The 18,034-nt window shown below is 50.1% G+C and overlaps 4 protein-coding genes across 6 annotated transcripts; 3 read left to right on the top strand and 1 right to left on the bottom strand.

The window, feature by feature from the left end:
- Positions 1–182: 182 nt before the first annotated feature.
- On the top strand, positions 183–1,674 carry FOXG_04164 (uncharacterized protein; the record flags this gene model as incomplete). Its single annotated transcript, XM_018382066.1, has 2 exons — positions 183–439; positions 489–1,674. 2 exons carry the CDS (start codon positions 183–185, stop codon positions 1,672–1,674), a joined length of 1,443 nt encoding a protein of 480 aa, XP_018238713.1.
- Positions 1,007–8,508, bottom strand: FOXG_04163 (chitin synthase). Of its 2 annotated transcripts, XM_018382064.1 has the most exons (3): positions 7,458–8,508; positions 3,710–7,408; positions 1,007–3,658 (listed from the first exon to the last, which is right to left on the bottom strand). In XM_018382064.1, the coding sequence occupies exons 1-3, from the start codon at positions 7,724–7,726 to the stop codon at positions 2,284–2,286; spliced, it is 5,343 nt and encodes a 1,780-aa protein (XP_018238711.1). In that variant the 5' UTR covers positions 7,727–8,508; the 3' UTR covers positions 1,007–2,283. The 2 variants fall into 2 exon arrangements, with proteins under 2 accessions (XP_018238711.1, XP_018238712.1); XM_018382065.1 differs by having other exon boundaries at positions 1,007–7,408.
- A 719-nt stretch (positions 8,509–9,227) lies between these two features.
- FOXG_18761 (uncharacterized protein) lies at positions 9,228–9,552 on the top strand (the record flags this gene model as incomplete). Its single annotated transcript, XM_018398897.1, has 2 exons — positions 9,228–9,485; positions 9,532–9,552. Exons 1-2 carry the CDS (start codon positions 9,396–9,398, stop codon positions 9,550–9,552), a joined length of 111 nt encoding a protein of 36 aa, XP_018238710.1. The 5' UTR covers positions 9,228–9,395.
- Positions 9,553–11,506: 1,954 nt separating this feature from the next.
- Positions 11,507–18,019, top strand: FOXG_04162 (chitin synthase; the record flags this gene model as incomplete). Of its 2 annotated transcripts, XM_018382063.1 has the most annotated exons (3): positions 11,507–12,251; positions 12,314–17,562; positions 17,617–18,019. In XM_018382063.1, the coding sequence occupies exons 1-3, from the start codon at positions 11,944–11,946 to the stop codon at positions 17,646–17,648; spliced, it is 5,589 nt and encodes a 1,862-aa protein (XP_018238709.1). In that variant the 5' UTR covers positions 11,507–11,943. The 2 variants fall into 2 exon arrangements, with proteins under 2 accessions (XP_018238709.1, XP_018238708.1); XM_018382062.1 differs by having other exon boundaries at positions 11,576–12,251; positions 12,314–17,648.
- Positions 18,020–18,034: the final 15 nt, after the last annotated feature.

Genomic DNA, 18,034 nt, shown 5'->3' with positions numbered 1-18,034 from the left:
TCAAGTGGCAGCTCTCAGTTCCACTCCAACCTACCCCGGACCGTAAAGAGTCATCCGCCTCGGGGACATTTACCGGTCTGCTCAGCTTCTACAGATCAGCTCCATACTTTCTCATATCAACGACATTAACTCTAAGAGGAGTGCGAAAACAAAATTCTTAAGAAGCACGCCATAATGCTGCAATGATTGCTTCTTCCACCAGGTTAATAAGGCGGCGAGGGCCTGCCGCCTCTACTATTCTTCGATCTTGGCCCTGTCACACCTCATATCGATGCTTGTCTCAATGGAGGGACCCTAGACAATCGCATTGGAGTCATGGAGGCACACGGAGCCGGCTGGTGACGAGACGGAGTTTACACTCCCCGAAAGTGTCGGATGATGAGATTGCGACACTGGCTCGACAACATCAACATCCTCTGTGTCTCGCAGACCTCGTGAGGTTTGTCCAACTCACCTTTTAACTACTGATAATAACTGACAATTTATAGACACGGCCGGCCTCCTCTATCCTCCAAGTCCCTCCTCTCATCCGCCAATTTCGCCCTTTCTCTTCTTCCCGTGCGCCTCGCCCATCGTATCCAAGCGCTTCGCAACCTTCCTTACATTGTCGTTGCGAACCCGAACATCTCACGTATATACAACAACTATCTCCATTCTTTATCAATACTCCTTCCATACTGGCACGCGACCCGTGAAGGCCGACCAATTTCGACTCTCGAAGACGAGATACGCTTCACGAATGTACTGGCCGAGCTCGTTGCGACACACACCGATACTATCCCCATTCTTGCAAAGGGCTTCCTCGAATGTCGACGGTATATATCTCCCGAAGAGGTCACGAAATTCCTCGACCAGCACCTCCGCGCTCGAATCGGTACGCGCCTCATTGCGGAGCAGCATATTGCACTACATTTCAGTTCTCAGCCGCACTTTGACCCCGATGCTAGTCCAACACCGTGCCCTGATGACCCCTCGTACATTGGAGTCATCGACACAGCTCTTCGCCCTGCACAAATAGTAGAGTCATGTGCTGGCTTCGTCGCTGATATCTGTGAGCTTCGATATGGCGTCCGGCCTCTTCTCTATATTCATGGCGAGCCAGACACCACATTCGCATTTGTCCCTATGCACCTCGAGTACATAGTTACTGAACTGCTGAAAAATGCTTTCCGTGCTACAATTGAGAACAAGTCTAACGAACCTGTAATCGTCACGATCGCACCAGAGCCTGCATTGACTGAAGAGCCCTCAACATCTTGGTCAAATTCATCGACCAAAGACAGTGATTTGCCCTCAAAGGACACCCGAAACGCCACCAATAACGATGCGATAGTCCCTCTAGATGATAATGCTCCTGGAGTGACGATTCGTATTCGCGATCGTGGTGGCGGGATACCACCAGAGGTCAGCCCGAATATCTGGTCATACTCATTCACCACCTTCTCCGACGACATGGATGACTTCCCAGGAGATGGCAATGGTGGCGACGGTCTCAGTGCGATATCAACTGCCAGCACTGGTGGTAGTTCCATTGCAGGTCTGGGATACGGACTACCTCTGAGCAGGGCGTACGCCGAGTACTTTGGAGGTGGCATCGCGGTGCAGAGTCTATATGGATGGGGAACGGATGTATACCTACGATTAAAGGGCGTTGGAAACCTGGGTAAGAAGTAGTGGAGGCATATAGCATTTGGTATTGGATATCTAAGTCACATACGAAGCCATGGTTGAGTAACGAGATGAAGTGGACAATAAAGAACATGATTACAAAATGAGGACGACACCAGAACGACCGACAGGATCATATGAGTGAACGATGTAGCATGCAGGGAATTTGGGCTAGAAAGAAGGAGAACATTCACCAGGCAGAGTCAAGTTACTGACATATGATTTTTCAAGATGAAGTGTAAGCGAAACAAGCGGGCATGTTGAAAGACTTGACAGCAGGTAGGATTAAAAGTATGAGATATGAACCATTAGCGGTTCCAGCCAGCCATTCATTAAGAAATAATAACATTTTTCACAATCAACCAGTAAAAGCTTTCCAAGGAACGACTCCCATATCTGCCCAGTAATAAAAAATCATATCCAACGCCTGCCGGTATTCTCGCTTCCTCATTTTTGAACACCCATATTTCCATCATGCTCTGACTTCGCCAGCAACTCTTTCCAAGATTGAGGTAGACTATTGCTGCGACACTGTATAAACCCAGCATAAGGTATGTACCCAAGATTAGAGTATAAAAAACAGTTATAAATCTTTCAATTCCCTTCAGGTGCAAATTACATGTTTTCCAGCTCATGGTCGATCTGTCGATCCATAAATGTTCGGCGCTCACCAACAAGCTCGGTCTGAAGACGCTGTTCTACTAGAGCGCGGACTTGCTTCTTGGTCACAGTGTCGAGGTCAACCTCGCACAGAACTGAGCGAATAGACTCGACGATAGCCATGTCGTTGGGCCCAGCGTGGCCATGCTGGAAGTCGAACGATGACTGCGATCGCATGGCATCCGGCATGGGAGATCGAGCACCACTGCTGAAGCCCAGAGCAGTGCCAGATCGGCTATGTCCACCGCCAGTGGCGGGTGAAAGATTGGCCTGTCCACGGAGGTTGCTTACGCTGGGATGTTGGCCAGGGTAGTCCTGGTATGGTGACTGGCTGCGCATATCATGAACACCTGTGCCCATAGACATCATCGACTGGCGATGCTGCATGGGAGAATCTTGGAAGCCCATGGTCGATGCGCGACCGTTGTTGAAGGCGGGGGACTGAGGAGGCATGTAGGTGTTGCGGCCAGGCATGCCGGTCAAGACAGAGCCCTGAGGACCAGCAGAGTACACAGATTTGATCTCGTCAAGCTCATAGTTGTCACCGTAGGAGTAGTCAGTCTTCTCCTGGTATCCACCACGACGTCCAGGCAGGTTGTTAGCAAGAGCGTAGTCGTCCCAGCGCTGCAGAGGAATAGAGCGGGGGTCGAAGCCTTCATCATCAACAGCGACAACCTGCTTGTTGCCCTTCTCTCCAATGACGATACGGGTGTTACCCCACGAGAAGTTGTCCTGGTTCCAGAAGGAGTAGAGGGGAAGGATGAAGGAGTAGATAGGGAAAGCAAGGATGTAGATGATCATCCACCCAATGTGCTGCCACTGTCTCTTGAGAATAAAGATAAGAGCCTGAAGACCATAAACAGCACCAATCATAGCAAGTGAGATGTATGGAATGGGTCCAGAGCCGGTGGCCAGAATGTAGATGAGGTAACCAATGTAGACACAGGTTGAGGGGAGAATAATGGTACCGCAAAGATCAATAAACACAACGAAGCGCATACTGAAACAGCAGAAACCACAGAGCTCCTTCAGTTGCATAAGTTCAACCAGGTTGTGAATGGTCGAGTTGATCCATCGTCGACGTTGAGACAACAGAACACTCCATGACTCGGGAGCAGCAGTCTTACACTGGGCATCGGGAATGAACTTGTAAGACATCTCAGGGAAGTATTTGGTCATCAGGGTGGTGAGATAACGATCCTCACCCAGAGACAAAAGGTTCTTCTTGTGGAGGGTATCGACATCGCAGACACTGTAGTCCTTGATAACAGCATCAGAAATGATGAGAGGCTTGCCCTTGTCAACGCTTCGGAGACGGTACATGGTGAAACTAAAAGGAGGTTAGCTATAGAGATAACAGGAGGGGGGCTAGTAAACATACCATCCAGGCAAACAGGTAACACTGCCAAACAAAGATTCGAAGGCCTTTGCAAGATGATGAGAGATAAAGTATTCGTAAACCTGGATCATGGTCCACCAAGTCTTTTCATCGTTCTCCAGGGCAGTTTCACCACAAATGCCAGCAATCTTAGCGTTGTGAGCACAAGCAGCAACGAGACGGTTGAGCGAGTCTTCCTCGACACAGGTATCGGCATCGACCATGAGAAGATACTCATAAAGCTCAGGATCCACACCAATGATGTTGTTGACCTGATGGAACATTTCAAGCTCGAGGGGAGACATGGGTGCTCGGTGGTGGACACGGTTGAGGAAGCTCATGAGCAGAATCTGAGAATCACGCTTGCCACGGTTACCAGGCTTAGCCTTGGACTGCTCAGACTCCTTTCCAACCTTGACGACGACGATGTAGGGAACAACGTTGCCCTCAAACTCGTAGAGACCAGAGTAAACCTTGCCGTAGTTGAGTTGCTCACTGCTAGAGCCGACAGACTTGAAAGGAAGGGCAGGAGGATCAACCTTGGGATCAACACCAAGAATGTCGAGAACAATCTTGGGGGTGGGACGATCATTACCTTGACCAACGACAACACCATCGCAAATGACACAGATGAGCTTGCGCTTGTTGTCGTACTGGAGGGCAGTCAATGAATCGAGAGCCTTTCGGAGAGAATCTTCACCCTCAGTGTAGACAGGGACTTGGCAGATGACAAACTTATCCTGAGGTGAAGGACGTCGCTTGGATCCGAATTGAAGGGCAGCAAGGAACTTGACGGCGGTAACGATACAAATGATGATAGCGAAAGCCAGAAGAAGGTAGTTGTTGACCTGGCATCGTGCAGAATCACGGAAATCAAGGATGCCCTTGTATGCAATATTCTGAATGCACTGCCAACTGTTCTTAAGGTTGGCACTGACAGTCTCGTTCTTTGCGTTGGCGATGAGCAGGTCGAGATCCTTCTTGATGTTGGTTCCAGGGCTGTTCTTCCACAGATCTACCATATCTTCGTTAAGGAACTTGTACGAATCGAAGTTGTCGTTGACGTCGAGAGTATGTAAGTAATCGGTGAGATCATACACTTCGTTGCCATAGGTGGCCCACATGTGCTGCTCGTTTTCACCCTCGTTCTTGACCTTGCTCTTCTTCCATACGAGATTGCCATGGTAGTATTCCTTGATCTTGGGTTGGAACTTCTTCCAGTACCAGTCGGGATCATGAAGAGCGCTGGTACGATCACGGGTATAAAAGCCGGAAGTGTGCTGGGCCAGGGGGTTGGTGATGGTGTCGTTGAAGGTGAGCTGTGTGGTCTCCTTGATACCAAGGCCTCTGCAAGCCCTGTTCAGGGGAGGCATGAAGTAGTTATCCATGACCATACCAGAAAGAGGCAGCATGTTTTGCTTGGTGACCTTGATGCTGGTATCACTGTGCTGTTGTTGCCAGAAATCGGTGATATCGTAGACCTTGCCGTGAATGGCTACCCAGAAGGACTTTTCGTCCTCTGCGTGAGTAGCGACCTCCTTGACATTCCATGCCTTGTTTGCATTGGGGCACAAGAGCTTTCCGAAACCGATAATCCAGAAAACGACCATACCGTTGATAAGAATAATCAGGAAGAAGAGAACAAACTTCTCACGCCAAGCCATGCGAACATCGGGTCGTCGCATACGGCCAATGAACTTGAGCAGAGGCGAGGGAATCCAGAAAGTCAGGGCCCAAACGAAAGCAATCCAAGCCCGACGACCGAAAGGCAGAGGCTTAGACTCGATCTTCTTGTTCTTGGCAAGTTCGCCATCCAAAATTCCCGTGAACTCACCGTCCTCGTTGTAATAGACTTGACCCTTGTATGTGTCACCCTTGGTACCGAGACCGTAGTCACCTGTGGTCTGGACGTTGCGCATAGCTGAGGGGGCAATTGAGGGCGCTGATTGGGGGTTGAGGTTCTGATGCTGGTTCAAGGTAACCTGGCTCATGTTGCCTTGGCTGAAGTTGCGAGTGTGCATCAACTGATCATTGCTTCCATTCAAGCTGTTGTCCATAGCAGGAGGAGGGAAGAAACCGCTGCCATTGGGAGGGTTGGCTGAATAACTTGTGTCAAAGCCAGAAGTGAAAGGATTTTGGCCCATGCTCTGAAGGCTGTGAGCGGGCTTGATATCAAGCATGGTCTCTGCCTCCCACCAAGGACCTTCGCGAACCCAGATTCGCTCCTTGCCGATGAAGACTTCGCCATTGCTCCAGCCTCTCTCCAGCATCCAGGTCTCGATGCCGTCCTTGCCATCCTTGCAACCGAGAGCGCCGTATCGACCAACGAATTCGTCGACGTCGAAGTCGGCTGTGTAATCAAGGTTGCGGTTGCGGCGGTTAGCCCACTCGGGAAGTCTCCATGAGCGAAGCTGGCGGGAGACTGTGCCAGCTGACCATGCCGAAGTGATGGCAGGGAGAGTAGCCAAGTTGGCAGGAGAGTCATCCGTAGGATGAAGGGAAAGATGAAACCAAGTACGGCTGGCGCTCAGAAGTGCAGGCAGATCGAAACGACCCGCGCGACCAAGGCTGACTCCTTCACCCTCGACAGGGAACAACAGCTTCTTCACGAAACTGTCATCTTCGGATCCATAAGCAACCTTCTCCAAAATGACCTCTCGCTTCTCAAGATCATGTTGACGGTCCCTTCCCTGGGGGCCAGTCATGATGCCCAGATCAGGTGCGACATCAGAAACGGCTTGTTGCATCTCACGAACCACAGAAGATCCAACGGGGTGGACCTCGACACCATCCTCAATCATCTCAGCATTGATTCCAATGGTGTCATCAAAAATGGTACGCATAGCCAGGGCCCGGCCGATGGATGGCTCGGGGACTTCCACAACAGTGATTGAGACGGTATCACCATCCTCGTTAGAAGTGGGAGTGCGCACACCGCGGCCATCGATGGACTCGTCGCCATCTCGAATGCGAAGCATCTGAGCAGCAATAGCGCTGTTGGCCTTTGAAATCACCCAGTCGACGAGAGCCTCGTACAAACCACCAACAAGTGTTCGGCGATCCTCAGTGCTCAGCTGCTGCATGAGCACCTCTGGTTCCATACCAAGAAGACCACTAACATCCTCGCAAATCTCCTCGAAATCGTCTGAGTCGGCATCGTAGTCGAGAGTGTTACCAAGCTTGAGGAGACCGGCAAGCGTGGAAATGAAGTTACGGTGGGCAGAACCCTTGATGCCAATCTCCTTCAGGGCTTGACGGAAGTCATCGGCCGCAGCACCATCGTCGGCGGTGATCAGGTAAGATGGTGGCTCATAGGTACCGGAGCGAGCCAGTAGGGCGTACGCTGAAGGGGATTTGAGGCCTAAAAATTCTCGCTCGGCGGGTGTCGATGCTGATGTGAGGAGGTAGTAAAAGACATCAAAAGCACGGTAGCCAGCCTCGGCGGGGATGTTGAGCAATCCGTTCTCAGTGTCAATACCACCTTGGGACAAAGCAAGAGAGGCGCCTGTGACATTTCCTCCCAAACTCAAGGTCAGTGTAACTCCGAGAGCAATCTGTCGTGGAGCGGAAGCGTTGTAGGGAGTAACGCATCGGAGGAACGGTTGTAAAGCTTCCAGAGACTTGTAGATGGAAGCAGGAATGGCGAAGGGGAAAGTGTTGAGGAAAGGCACGAGCAACGAAGGGGTTGACTGGTGGAGTGATCTGTGTAGTGTTAGCAATGGCGGAACCTAATCATTTTGAAGAAACTTACCCCAAGATCACACAGCCATCCTCAGCACGGCGTCTAGCATGTTCCCATGCTCGAGCAGCGAGAGTAGCATCAACAGTAGCTCCAGCCTGAGCAGCTGTAAGCCATGTGTTGACAACTAGACTGGTGCTGGCATCGAGTTGATAGGGCTGAGAAGACAGGTAGATGTTGTGGATGGCGTTCAGGAGAGTTGTGGTGGACACCTGGGCGGCTTGAGGACCACCACCCAAGGCCTCTGAAGCCATCGAGTACATGGACATTCGGCTGGCCATGATCAATGACAGTGATGCCCTCGACGGGGACGATCACAGATTATTGCACGTTGCGATGTGGATGTTGTATATGGGACTGGGTTCAACGGCCGAGTCTAAGTGCAACTGAACTGACTGTGGAAGGGTATTACGTCCGAGGAACGACTGAAGAACGACAGACGGGTAACAATTAGAAGTATGAGCGAATGAATAGACCAGCGGTCGGCTGCAAGCAATTGAATGCGGCTTAAAGGCTTGGAGTGAGTTTGTCGAATGATGAGATGAAGGTTTCGGTCGCTGGGCAACGCCGCCCTCCTTTTCGGCTGATCGAATGAAGTATCACGGCCTGGGCGGCTGTGAGTACTAATGCAAGGAGGTTGGGTCAAGGTTAAAAATTATTAATGTAGCGATTGATTGATGTAAAAGAGACACAGCCAAAGCGAGTGAGGCCGGTCAGTTGAAGCCGTAGCGAAATCGAAAGCAAAGGGAAATGACAAGACACAAACGCTCTCGAAAGAAGGCTCTCCAAGAGTTGAAGAAACGACTGGGTCTTGTGCTGGGCTGGGCTGGCGAGGTAGAGGTAGCAAGCCGAGTAGCGAGTAGAGGACGGACCGTAGGTACTGAACTCTAGTGCCGCAGTAGCGTGCCCCAGCAAAAAAAGGGCGACTCCGAAAATGGATACGGCTGATGTGATGCACTGTGTACGGAGGACTATAGGGGCTTTTAGATGCACATGTTCAAGTCCAACGTCCCATCTCGATATTGGTAGCATTCAGGACGTGGCGCATCAGGCGCGTTACGCACTTTAAAGGGGTGATTTCACTGGATGAGAGGCAAATAGTCTTTTCAGCTGCTGGTGAAATGGACGCCAAAAATGAGATACTGGCCACTGGAGGCCCCTCGACAAACAACATCCAACAGTCAAACTGCTTCTGTCATATTCTTCCAACACGCGACACTGTCCAATACTGTACAATCTGTCACTGGCAAATGGATCTGTCCATGCCATATCTAAACTTGGAACAGCCGGACGTACCATCGCCTGTCGGGGTAAGGGGCCCGACCCGAGGGCAGGGCAGGAAACCTTGTGTTTAGTAAGGATTGGGCCTGGATTGGAGTTTAGGTGTGTGGGCCGGCTCAAATACGAGGATTAGGACAAAGTGCATATTCATTCACCTGCATTGACTACGCGTCCGTCCTGAGTCTCGCGATGCACAACATGCAAGACTTCGTATGATGGAGGATGGATGGATGCATCTTGTTAAGTGTGTCTTGGTGATCTATAAGAGGCACAGAGGCTATGTCGTGTTGTGATCCTTCGTTTGTGCATGTGAAGCTCAACATCAGCAGTGTCTCTTGAAAGTGTCATGATATGCTTTTACATCCATGACGGTCTGAATAACATCCCTACGCGGGCGTTACACAACCCATAATTTCTCCTCGCCTGTGGTTGCACTCTCACAGGCTCAGCATGGTCTGATCAAGACAGACGTCAACCGGATCGAAAGATCGTATTATCCGAAGATCTTATCTGGTTGTGGTCCTAATTTCAGGAGACTATGACTATCGCAGATCTACATGTAACCGTTGCTTTCCAGGCTCTTCTCTCCAGCTCGATCCGCGGTTACCACAAGACAAAAATTTGTAACGTTTGCTAACATCTGCCACACCCGTGACCAACCGGGCGCTCATGGCGCGTATGGTAAACGCCGTAATCCATAAAGTAGCCAAGGTAGTCAGCAGTAACGTAGGCTTCGACGGGAGTTTCGCAGTGGTTCTCGTTAGTTCTAACGGTAATGCTCGCTGACAGCAAAAGTGATCCGCAGCTGGGACAGACTAAGGTCTAGGCCGAAGTCAGCACTGGAGTCTGAAGCCATTTGCTTTTCCTCCGCCTCATGTCATCTCGCAGATCAGCCAGTAAGGATGTCTCAGATGTGCTGACAGCGCACGCCTCCCATCCACTCACGCTTCGCAAAATTGAACGAACTCTGGCATGGATGTCGCGTAAACGAGAACAACAAATAATAGTTTAAGCCTCGTGATCTTATAGTCATGACGAACAAAGACAGGCTGCCCTCCTTGATGATGATTGTGCCTCCTCCACATGACGCTCATCAATCGACTCCCGCTCCTAAAATAACAATTACAGGGAATTGTTGCGGGCTAGTATCGTCGTTCGCACATTCCAGAAGGCCGAGTGGTAGGATCGATCACTGGAGCCGTCTTGACCCCAGTAGAGCGACAACACTCCCTGATTCAGTTGACACAAGGCAAGGTGAGCCTGAAATGTTGCTGGTGGAGTTTGAACACCCCTGAGAATACCACAAGAGAGATTGTTAATGGCGTTCATCATCACTGGAATTGCATTCTTTACTTGCTTGTCGATGGCGTAGGGTAGAGGGTCCTGAAATGACGATTTTAAAAGATATTGGCCACATGCTGTCTTGCCCAGACTTTTGCTCATGTCTCGATCCCTTCAAATTGTCTTGGAAATCCCCTATAAAAGTCGCCATCATGATGAGACGGAACTGGGGCCGCCAACATCTTCAATGACCCGAGCACCAGTCAATTGGTCATCTAGCTCTCAATATCAGGGAAGCCGAAGTTGAAGCAGAAATATGTCTCAAGCCTTGCAACACAAAACCAGACTCCAGAGAGAGACAGAGGCCATGAATTGGCATTCACACAGTACGGGACATAGAATGGAGCATAAAAGTAAACAAGCCTTTTGTATGACCCGCTGTGTCGTCCCTGTCTGTGCGGGTTAGTCTAGCATTAGGGGATGCCATTTGAGGAACAACTGGTTGGTTACTGGGTCAGAGTTGACAAGGGTTTTCTTTTTTAGGGGTCTACTATAGAGAGAGTTCGCGCCAGTCATGATGAGCTACCGTTATTAGTCCATCTGTCCATCTCCTGATGGATGATGCAGTCATCAACAAAACAACTGGACTTTGGGTCCTCCGCTGACAGACGGGACGGATTTCAACAAGAAGCTGAGAGGAATTCTTATTACAAGACATGGTCTCAGTTATAATTGTCATGGCTGACCGTTTGTGGTGTGTAATTAATAAGCTAGATGAGATGGACAGAGCCCTGAGCCACCACCAGGTCTTTTATTAAAATTGTGGCATTCGATCTCATCATGGTTGCAAAATTCAATTAGTTGTCCGCAAGTGCAGTTTCAGAAACCGTTAATTCCCATATATGAGGAAATGCGCGAACTTTAATTGGCACTTGAATGTACTCCTGAGTGGTTTTTAATGCAAAGAAATGCCACTCATCGCAGACTTCAGCTGAAGTGCCGAATTGCTTCAAATGATTCAAGAAGACCAATGTTTACATCTCGCTTTGTGACTGAATGTTTTGATCTAATGGTTGAGGTCATCATAGCACATCGCTCACAGGGCTATCATCATCTACCATGCATTATTTATTACTAATGACGCTTCAAAGTCTCACTCTCACCAAATACTGCCAAGAGCCAGACGAGGCGAGGCGAAAACAGAGGCAAAAAACAAAAGAGACAGAGATAGATCCAGGGGGAAGATGTTGGAGCTTTCCGGGAGTGCCGTGTGGCTATGGGCAGGGAAAAACCTCGTATGGCGTCCATTTTTATGCCGTGGCTGTAGGACAGAATCCAAACATAGAAATTATTCAAGGCCAAAGGGGGGCTTGCGCTATGCCCGGAGCTGCATTAGTGGTGTTGGTGGTCTGCCGTACCGACAATCCCACCTTTTTACCGTGTAGAGAGTAGAGCACTCTCCCTGTCGTGTACGAAGAGAGGAGACTTGCATGTGGCCAGTCCAGTCCAGTCCAGTCCAGTCCAATCCATTTCAGTCCAGTCCCAAGAAAACAATCCCTTTTCCCAGCCGAGCCCAGGTTGTTTTTGTTGGTGTTAATACCTTTCCTTTACCTTGGCAAGTAGAGTTACCACTACCAGTCCAAGTCCAATCGTTCTGGTGAAGGCTTCTGTTTCCGGAGCCTGGCTCTTCTTCCCTTTTTTAATCTTTATTATTGTTTTTATTCGACGCTCGTTTTGTCTACTAGCATTCTAAACCCTCGCTCTGAGTGCCTGTTTGACTGTTGAACAACCAACCTAAACGATAATACGATCGAAATCATCGACGACGACATCAACTCCTTAATAACCCAATTCTCAACAACAGCCTTTCTGCTGAAACCCAAATCTACCGAGTCGTTATAACCTTCGAGAGCCACTCGCTGGCTGCTTGTCCATCATGGCTATGAGCCTCCCACAGCTCGGCGGCGCAGGAGGCCCTCACACTCAACCCTCTTTGCCATCGTTGCCAGCACATCTTCAATCCGATACGCATCTCACTGCTCATCTCGCCAGTCGCTTCCATGTCTCGCATCCTACCGCTCGACTGTCTTCTCACGCTCTCATCTCTCTCAACACCTATACCAACTCCTCAAAGGGTCCCGATGGCGGCAAGGAGGGGAGCGCCATGGCTGGCGCCGAGGAAATCGCTGACAGAGCTTTTCTGCGATTAGGACACAGATCCGAGAACCAAGCCGTTGTGTTTTTGTAAGTCTATGATGCTAAAAGCCGGAGAGTTGAAACCAAAGTTTACTAATATCCTTATTCAGGGGTGAATCTGGCGCTGGAAAGTCTACTATTCGAGCCCACCTCCTGACTGCTCTTCTCAACAAATCATCGACGCCTCTGTCCACAAAGCTCTCTCTCGCCGCATATGTCTTTGATAGTCTCACAACTACCAAGACTGCCACAACACCCACTGCTTCCAAGTCCGGTCTCTTCTACGAGTTGCAGTACGATACTTCAGCCACAACAAACCCTGTTCTGATTGGTGGTAAGCTCTTGGATCATCGTCTGGAGCGTAGCCGTATCGCCGATGTTCCCACAGGAGAGCGTAACTTCCACGTTCTTTACTATCTTCTTGCCGGAACAAGCGAGGCTGAAAAATCTCATCTCGGCTTGGACGGTGGTTCTGCCACTGGAACCACTCAAAAGCGATGGAAGTATCTTGGCCATCCTACTCAGCTCAAGGTTGGAATCAACGATGCAGAGGGTTTCCAAGTTTTCAAGAATGCTCTGCGAAAGCTCGAGTTTCCTCGCGCCGAAATTGCCGAGATATGCCAAATCCTCGCCAGTATTCTTCACATTGGTCAACTAGAGTTTGAGACAACTAGCCAGACCAGCGTCACTGGCGATGATAGTGGTGGTTTCTCTCACGAGGGTGGTACAACCATTACTGCTGTCAAGAACAAGGATGTTCTCAGCATCATCGCTGCTTTCCTTGGTGTCAGCGCCGCTGACCTCCAGACCACTTTGGGCTACAAGACCAAGATGATCCACCGAGAACGTGTTACTGTTATGCTCGACCCTAACGGTGCTCGTGCTCACGCCGGAGAGCTTGCCCGAACACTTTACTCTCTTCTTGTGGCTTGGATTCTTGAGACCATTAACCAGCGACTTTGTGCTCCCGAGGAGTCCATTGCCAACACTGTCTCGATCGTCGATTTCCCCGGTTTCTGCCAGCAAACTCCCACTGGCTCTGCGCTCGATCAACTTCTCAACAATGCTGCTACCGAGTGCATTTACAACCTTACTCTCCAGAACTTCTTCGACCGCAAGGCTGATATGCTGGAGTCTGAGGAAGTCAGCGTTGCTGCGACCAGCTATTTCGATAACTCGGACGCTGTTCGAGGCATCTTGAAGCCCGGCAACGGTCTTCTTAGCATTCTCGATGACCAAACTCGACGAAACCGAACAGATATGCAATTCCTTGAGGCTCTTCGAAGACGTTTCGATGGCAAAAACGCTGCTATCGAGGTCGGCTCTGCCCAAGCTAAGCTTCCTGGAAGCAACTTCATGACTGAGAACACATCTGCTGTCTTCACCGTCAAGCACTTTGCTGGTGAGGTTGATTACCCCGTCAAGGGTCTCATCGAAGAGAACGGCGAGATCATCTCTGGCGATCTCCTCAACATGATTAACGGCACTAAGAGCGAGTTTGTTGCCCGCCTTTTCGGTCAAGATGCTCTCCAGACTGTCACTCACCCCAATGAACGCACTACCGTTATGCAGGCTACCGTCAGCTCAAAGCCTATGCGAGCGCCTAGTGTCATGTCTCGAAAGACGCATCGAACTGGTCGTCCTAGCACAGCTTACAAGCGCCAGCAGCAAGAGGCCATGGAGGAGTTAGATCAGCAGAGCCAGGCTGGAGAGTCTAAGAAGAACGCCAAGATGACTCTCGAGCAAGGTGCTTCAGGCCAGTTCCTTGCCTCCCTGGACAATGTCCAGAAGGCTGTCACTGACCCTGGCACCAACTCATACTTCGTCTTTTGCTTGAAGCCCAACGATCGACGAATTGCGAACCAGTTCGACAGCAAGTGCGTTCGTATGCAGGTCCAAACTTTCGGTATTGCAGAAATCAGCCAGCGTCTTCGATCTGCTGATTTCAGTTTGTTCTTGCCTTTCGGCGAGTTTCTGGGTATGACAGACGCGGAGACAATCTTGGTCGGCAGTGAACGAGAGCGTGCTGAGATGGTCATTGAAGAGAAGCAGTGGCCCCAGAATGAAGTCAGAGTCGGTGCCACTGGTGTCTTCCTTAGCGAACGCTGCTGGATGGAGATTGCCCAGCTTGGCGAGGCAGTGTCAGTTTCTGGTCGCTACGGCGGCTTGCCTTCATCAGATGCTGGTGATGGTCTCACACCTGCTGAGTCTATGGCTTTCGGTGCCTCCAAGGAACATTTGGTTTCTGGTGGCAACACCCCTCTCATGTACGGTGAGAAGGCCAAGGGTGGTTACTTCACTGATGACACTCGATCCGAGGCTGGTGTTTCTGCCTTTGGTGGCGGTGACATGTTCAAGAACCTCGACACACGCGAGCAGATGGCTGAGCGAGGCAATGAGAAGTCTCTCGAGGAGGTTGAGGAGTATAGAGATAAGCCTAGCCGCAAGCGTTGGGTGGCTCTCGTCTTCTTCCTCACTTGGTTCATCCCCGATTTTGCCATCAGACTGATCGGACGTATGCCTCGAAAGGATGTCCGTATGGCCTGGAGAGAAAAGGTGGCGATCAACATGCTCATTTGGTTGATGTGTGCTGTCGCCGCCTTCTTCATGGTCGGATTCCCTATGCTCATTTGCCCCAAGCAGTATGTCTACAGCTCCAACGAACTCTCTTCCTACGACGGTGACAAGGGCAGCAAGGGCGCCTACGTTGCTATCCGCGGTTTCGTTATTGACCTCAATGCCTTCATTCCCAACCATTATCCTGGCAGCAACCTCGTCAGCGAGGATACTCTCTTGAACTATGCCGGCAAGGATATCAGCGCTCTTTTCCCCATCCAAGTGTCTGCTCTGTGCCAGGGCAAAGATGGTCAGATCCCTCCTGAGGTTACTCTCGACAACCGAAACACCAACATCACTGGTCAGCCCCAGCTTCTTGCCTCCAGAGATATTGATGTCAACTCTGTCTACCACGATTTCCGTTATTTCACCAATGACAGCCGACCTGATTGGTACTTCGAGCAGATGTACACCTTCAAGCATGTCTACCTCAAGGGACGAATGGGTTACAGCCCTAAGTATGTCAAGAAGCTGGCCCGAGATAGCTCTTGGAACGTTGTCACTATCCACGGAAAGGTTTACGACATGACCAAGTACCTCCAGGGTGGTCTCCGTTTGAAGGCCAAGGCTGGCAAGCCTACTCCCAACATCCCAGGTGCCACAGACTTCATGGAGGACAGCGTTGTCCAGCTATTCCGAAGTGCAAAGGGCCAAGACGTTTCCAAGTACTGGGATAACATCAAGCTTAGCCCTGTCAAAAAACAACGCATGGAGACCTGCCTGAACAACCTCTTCTACATTGGTGACTCAGATACTCGAAACTCCACCCGCTGTCAGTTCGCTACATACTTCATCTTGGCTATTTCAGTCATGCTCGCATCTATCCTGGTCTTCAAGTTCCTTGCTGCGCTCCAATTCGGTGGCAAGAACGTGCCTGAGAACCTCGACAAGTTCGTCATGTGTATGATTCCCGCTTATACCGAAGATGAAGACTCGTTGCGTCGTGCTATCGACTCGCTTTCTCGCATGAAGTATGATGATAAGCGTAAGCTTCTCGTCGTTGTCTGTGACGGTATGATTATCGGTCAGGGTAACGACAGGCCTACGCCTCGCATCGTGCTGGATATTCTTGGTGTCTCAGAGACTGTCGATCCCGAGCCTCTCAGCTTTGAGTCTCTCGGTGAGGGTATGAAGCAGCACAACATGGGTAAGATCTACTCGGGTCTTTACGAAGTCCAAGGCCACATCGTTCCCTTCATGGTCATTGTCAAGGTTGGCAAGCCTTCTGAGGTCTCTCGCCCCGGTAACCGTGGTAAGCGAGACTCCCAGATGGTTCTCATGCGTTTCCTCAACCGCGTCCACTACAACCTTGCCATGAGTCCCATGGAGCTTGAGATGTATCACCAGATCCGCAACATTATTGGTGTCAACCCAACCTTCTACGAATATCTCTTCCAAATTGATGCCGATACTGTCGTCGCTGCGGACTCAGCTACTCGAATGATTTCAGCCTTCATCGATGATACTCGCCTGATTGCTTGCTGTGGTGAAACCGCTCTCACCAACGCCAAGGGCTCTTTCATCACTATGATTCAGGTCTACGAGTACTGGATTTCACACAACTTGTCCAAGGCCTTCGAGAGTTTGTTCGGCTCAGTCACTTGTTTGCCTGGTTGTTTCTCTATGTACCGAATTCGCGCTGCGGAGACTGGTAAGCCTTTGTTCGTCAGCAAGGAGATCGTTGAAGACTACTCCACGATTCGTGTTGATACTCTGCACATGAAGAACCTGCTCCATCTTGGTGAGGATCGATATCTCACAACCTTGCTCCTCAAGTACCACTCCAAGTACAAGACGAAGTACCTCTTCAGCGCACAGGCCTGGACTATTGCCCCTGACTCTTGGTCTGTCTTCCTGTCTCAGCGACGTCGCTGGATCAACTCTACTGTGCACAATTTGGCTGAGCTTATTCCCTTGGCCCAGCTTTGCGGTTTCTGCTGTTTCAGTATGCGTTTTGTCGTCTTCATCGATCTTCTGAGCACTATCGTCCAGCCTGTCATTGTCATGTATATTGTCTACCTGATTTACCAGGTCGCTACCAACCCTTCAGTTGTGCCCATTACAGCTTTCCTGTTGCTCGGTGCCATCTACGGTCTGCAGGCTGTCATCTTCATCCTCCGACGCAAGTGGGAGATGGTTGGTTGGATGATCATGTACATCGCTGCCATTCCTGTCTTCTCTTTCGGTCTGCCCCTGTACTCCTTCTGGCACATGGATGACTTCAACTGGGGTAACACTCGTGTTATTGCTGGTGAAGCCGGTAAGAAGATCGTTGTTTCAGATGAGGGCAAGTTTGATCCCAACTCGATCCCTCGCAAGAAGTGGGAGGAGTACCAAGCCGAGCTCTGGGAGACACAGACCCAGACAGCCCGTGACGATGTGCGATCAGAGATCTCTGGTTACAGTTATGCCACCAAGGCTCAAGGACCCTTCTCTGAGTACGGTGGTGGTTACCAGCCCAGCCGCCCCGGCTCAACAGCTGGCTTCGGCCACCAGAACATGTCTCGCATGTCTCTGGCCCATTCTGAGATGCCTGGCAACCGTGCGAGCCAGTTTGGTGGCTCACAGTTCTTCTCTCCCGAGGACCTGGTTGGCATGCCTAGTGATGACGCCCTCCTCGCTGAGATTCGTGACATCCTCAAGACAGCTGACTTGATGACTGTCACCAAGAAGGGCATCAAGCAAGAGCTGGAGAGGCGATTCAATGTTCCCCTAGACGCGAAGAGGGCCTACATCAACTCTGGTAAGTCTTTACTCTCTAACTCATTTATTCGATCTCAAGCTAACAATTTCTCAGCAACTGAAGCCCTGCTTTCTGGCCAATTGTAGACTGTTTAGACTCAGCATGTATCTATTGAGACGGTCGTTATAATGCCCATGCAGCCTTGCGATAATCTTGTTTATATCTATTTTGGAGATGCGTTCATATTTTACAACGGCGAATTTTGGATGGGAAATTAAAAACTCAACATTTTTGTTAACGGCAGAACGAAAAGGCTGCTCTTATCCATATTAATGCGTGGGGTAGTTAGCGAGGGAGAGTATCTTTTGTGTCGACGGGCATATATATTTTGTCAATCTTTATGGTGTCCGTCCTGGTTTTTGTTTGGTAGATGGGTGGGATCTGTACATATATGTACGAACAAATTTGAACAAATCTGATGTTTCAGTGATAAAATTGACTCCATGAATTTCTCAAGTGATGTTTGAAGTCA

Source organism: Fusarium oxysporum, chromosome 4 (genome assembly GCF_000149955.1).
Source record: "Fusarium oxysporum f. sp. lycopersici 4287 chromosome 4, whole genome shotgun sequence".
Lineage (NCBI taxonomy): Eukaryota > Fungi > Ascomycota > Sordariomycetes > Hypocreales > Nectriaceae > Fusarium > Fusarium oxysporum.
This window is presented reverse-complemented; position numbering and strand designations above follow the sequence as displayed.

What these genes read in the sequence shown, in the direction of transcription:
- FOXG_04163 (XM_018382064.1), bottom strand. Translation starts at nt 7,726, where the DNA reads ATGGCCAGCCGAATGTCCATGTACTCGATGGCTTCAGAGGCCTTGGGT. An exon ending in GATGGCTGTGTGATCTTGGG is followed by an intron (nt 7,409 to 7,457) that starts GTAAGTTTCTTC and finishes AACACTACACAG; the next exon opens with ATCACTCCACCAGTCAACCC. An exon ending in GTTACCTGTTTGCCTGGATG is followed by an intron (nt 3,659 to 3,709) that starts GTATGTTTACTA and finishes ACCTCCTTTTAG; the next exon opens with TTTCACCATGTACCGTCTCC.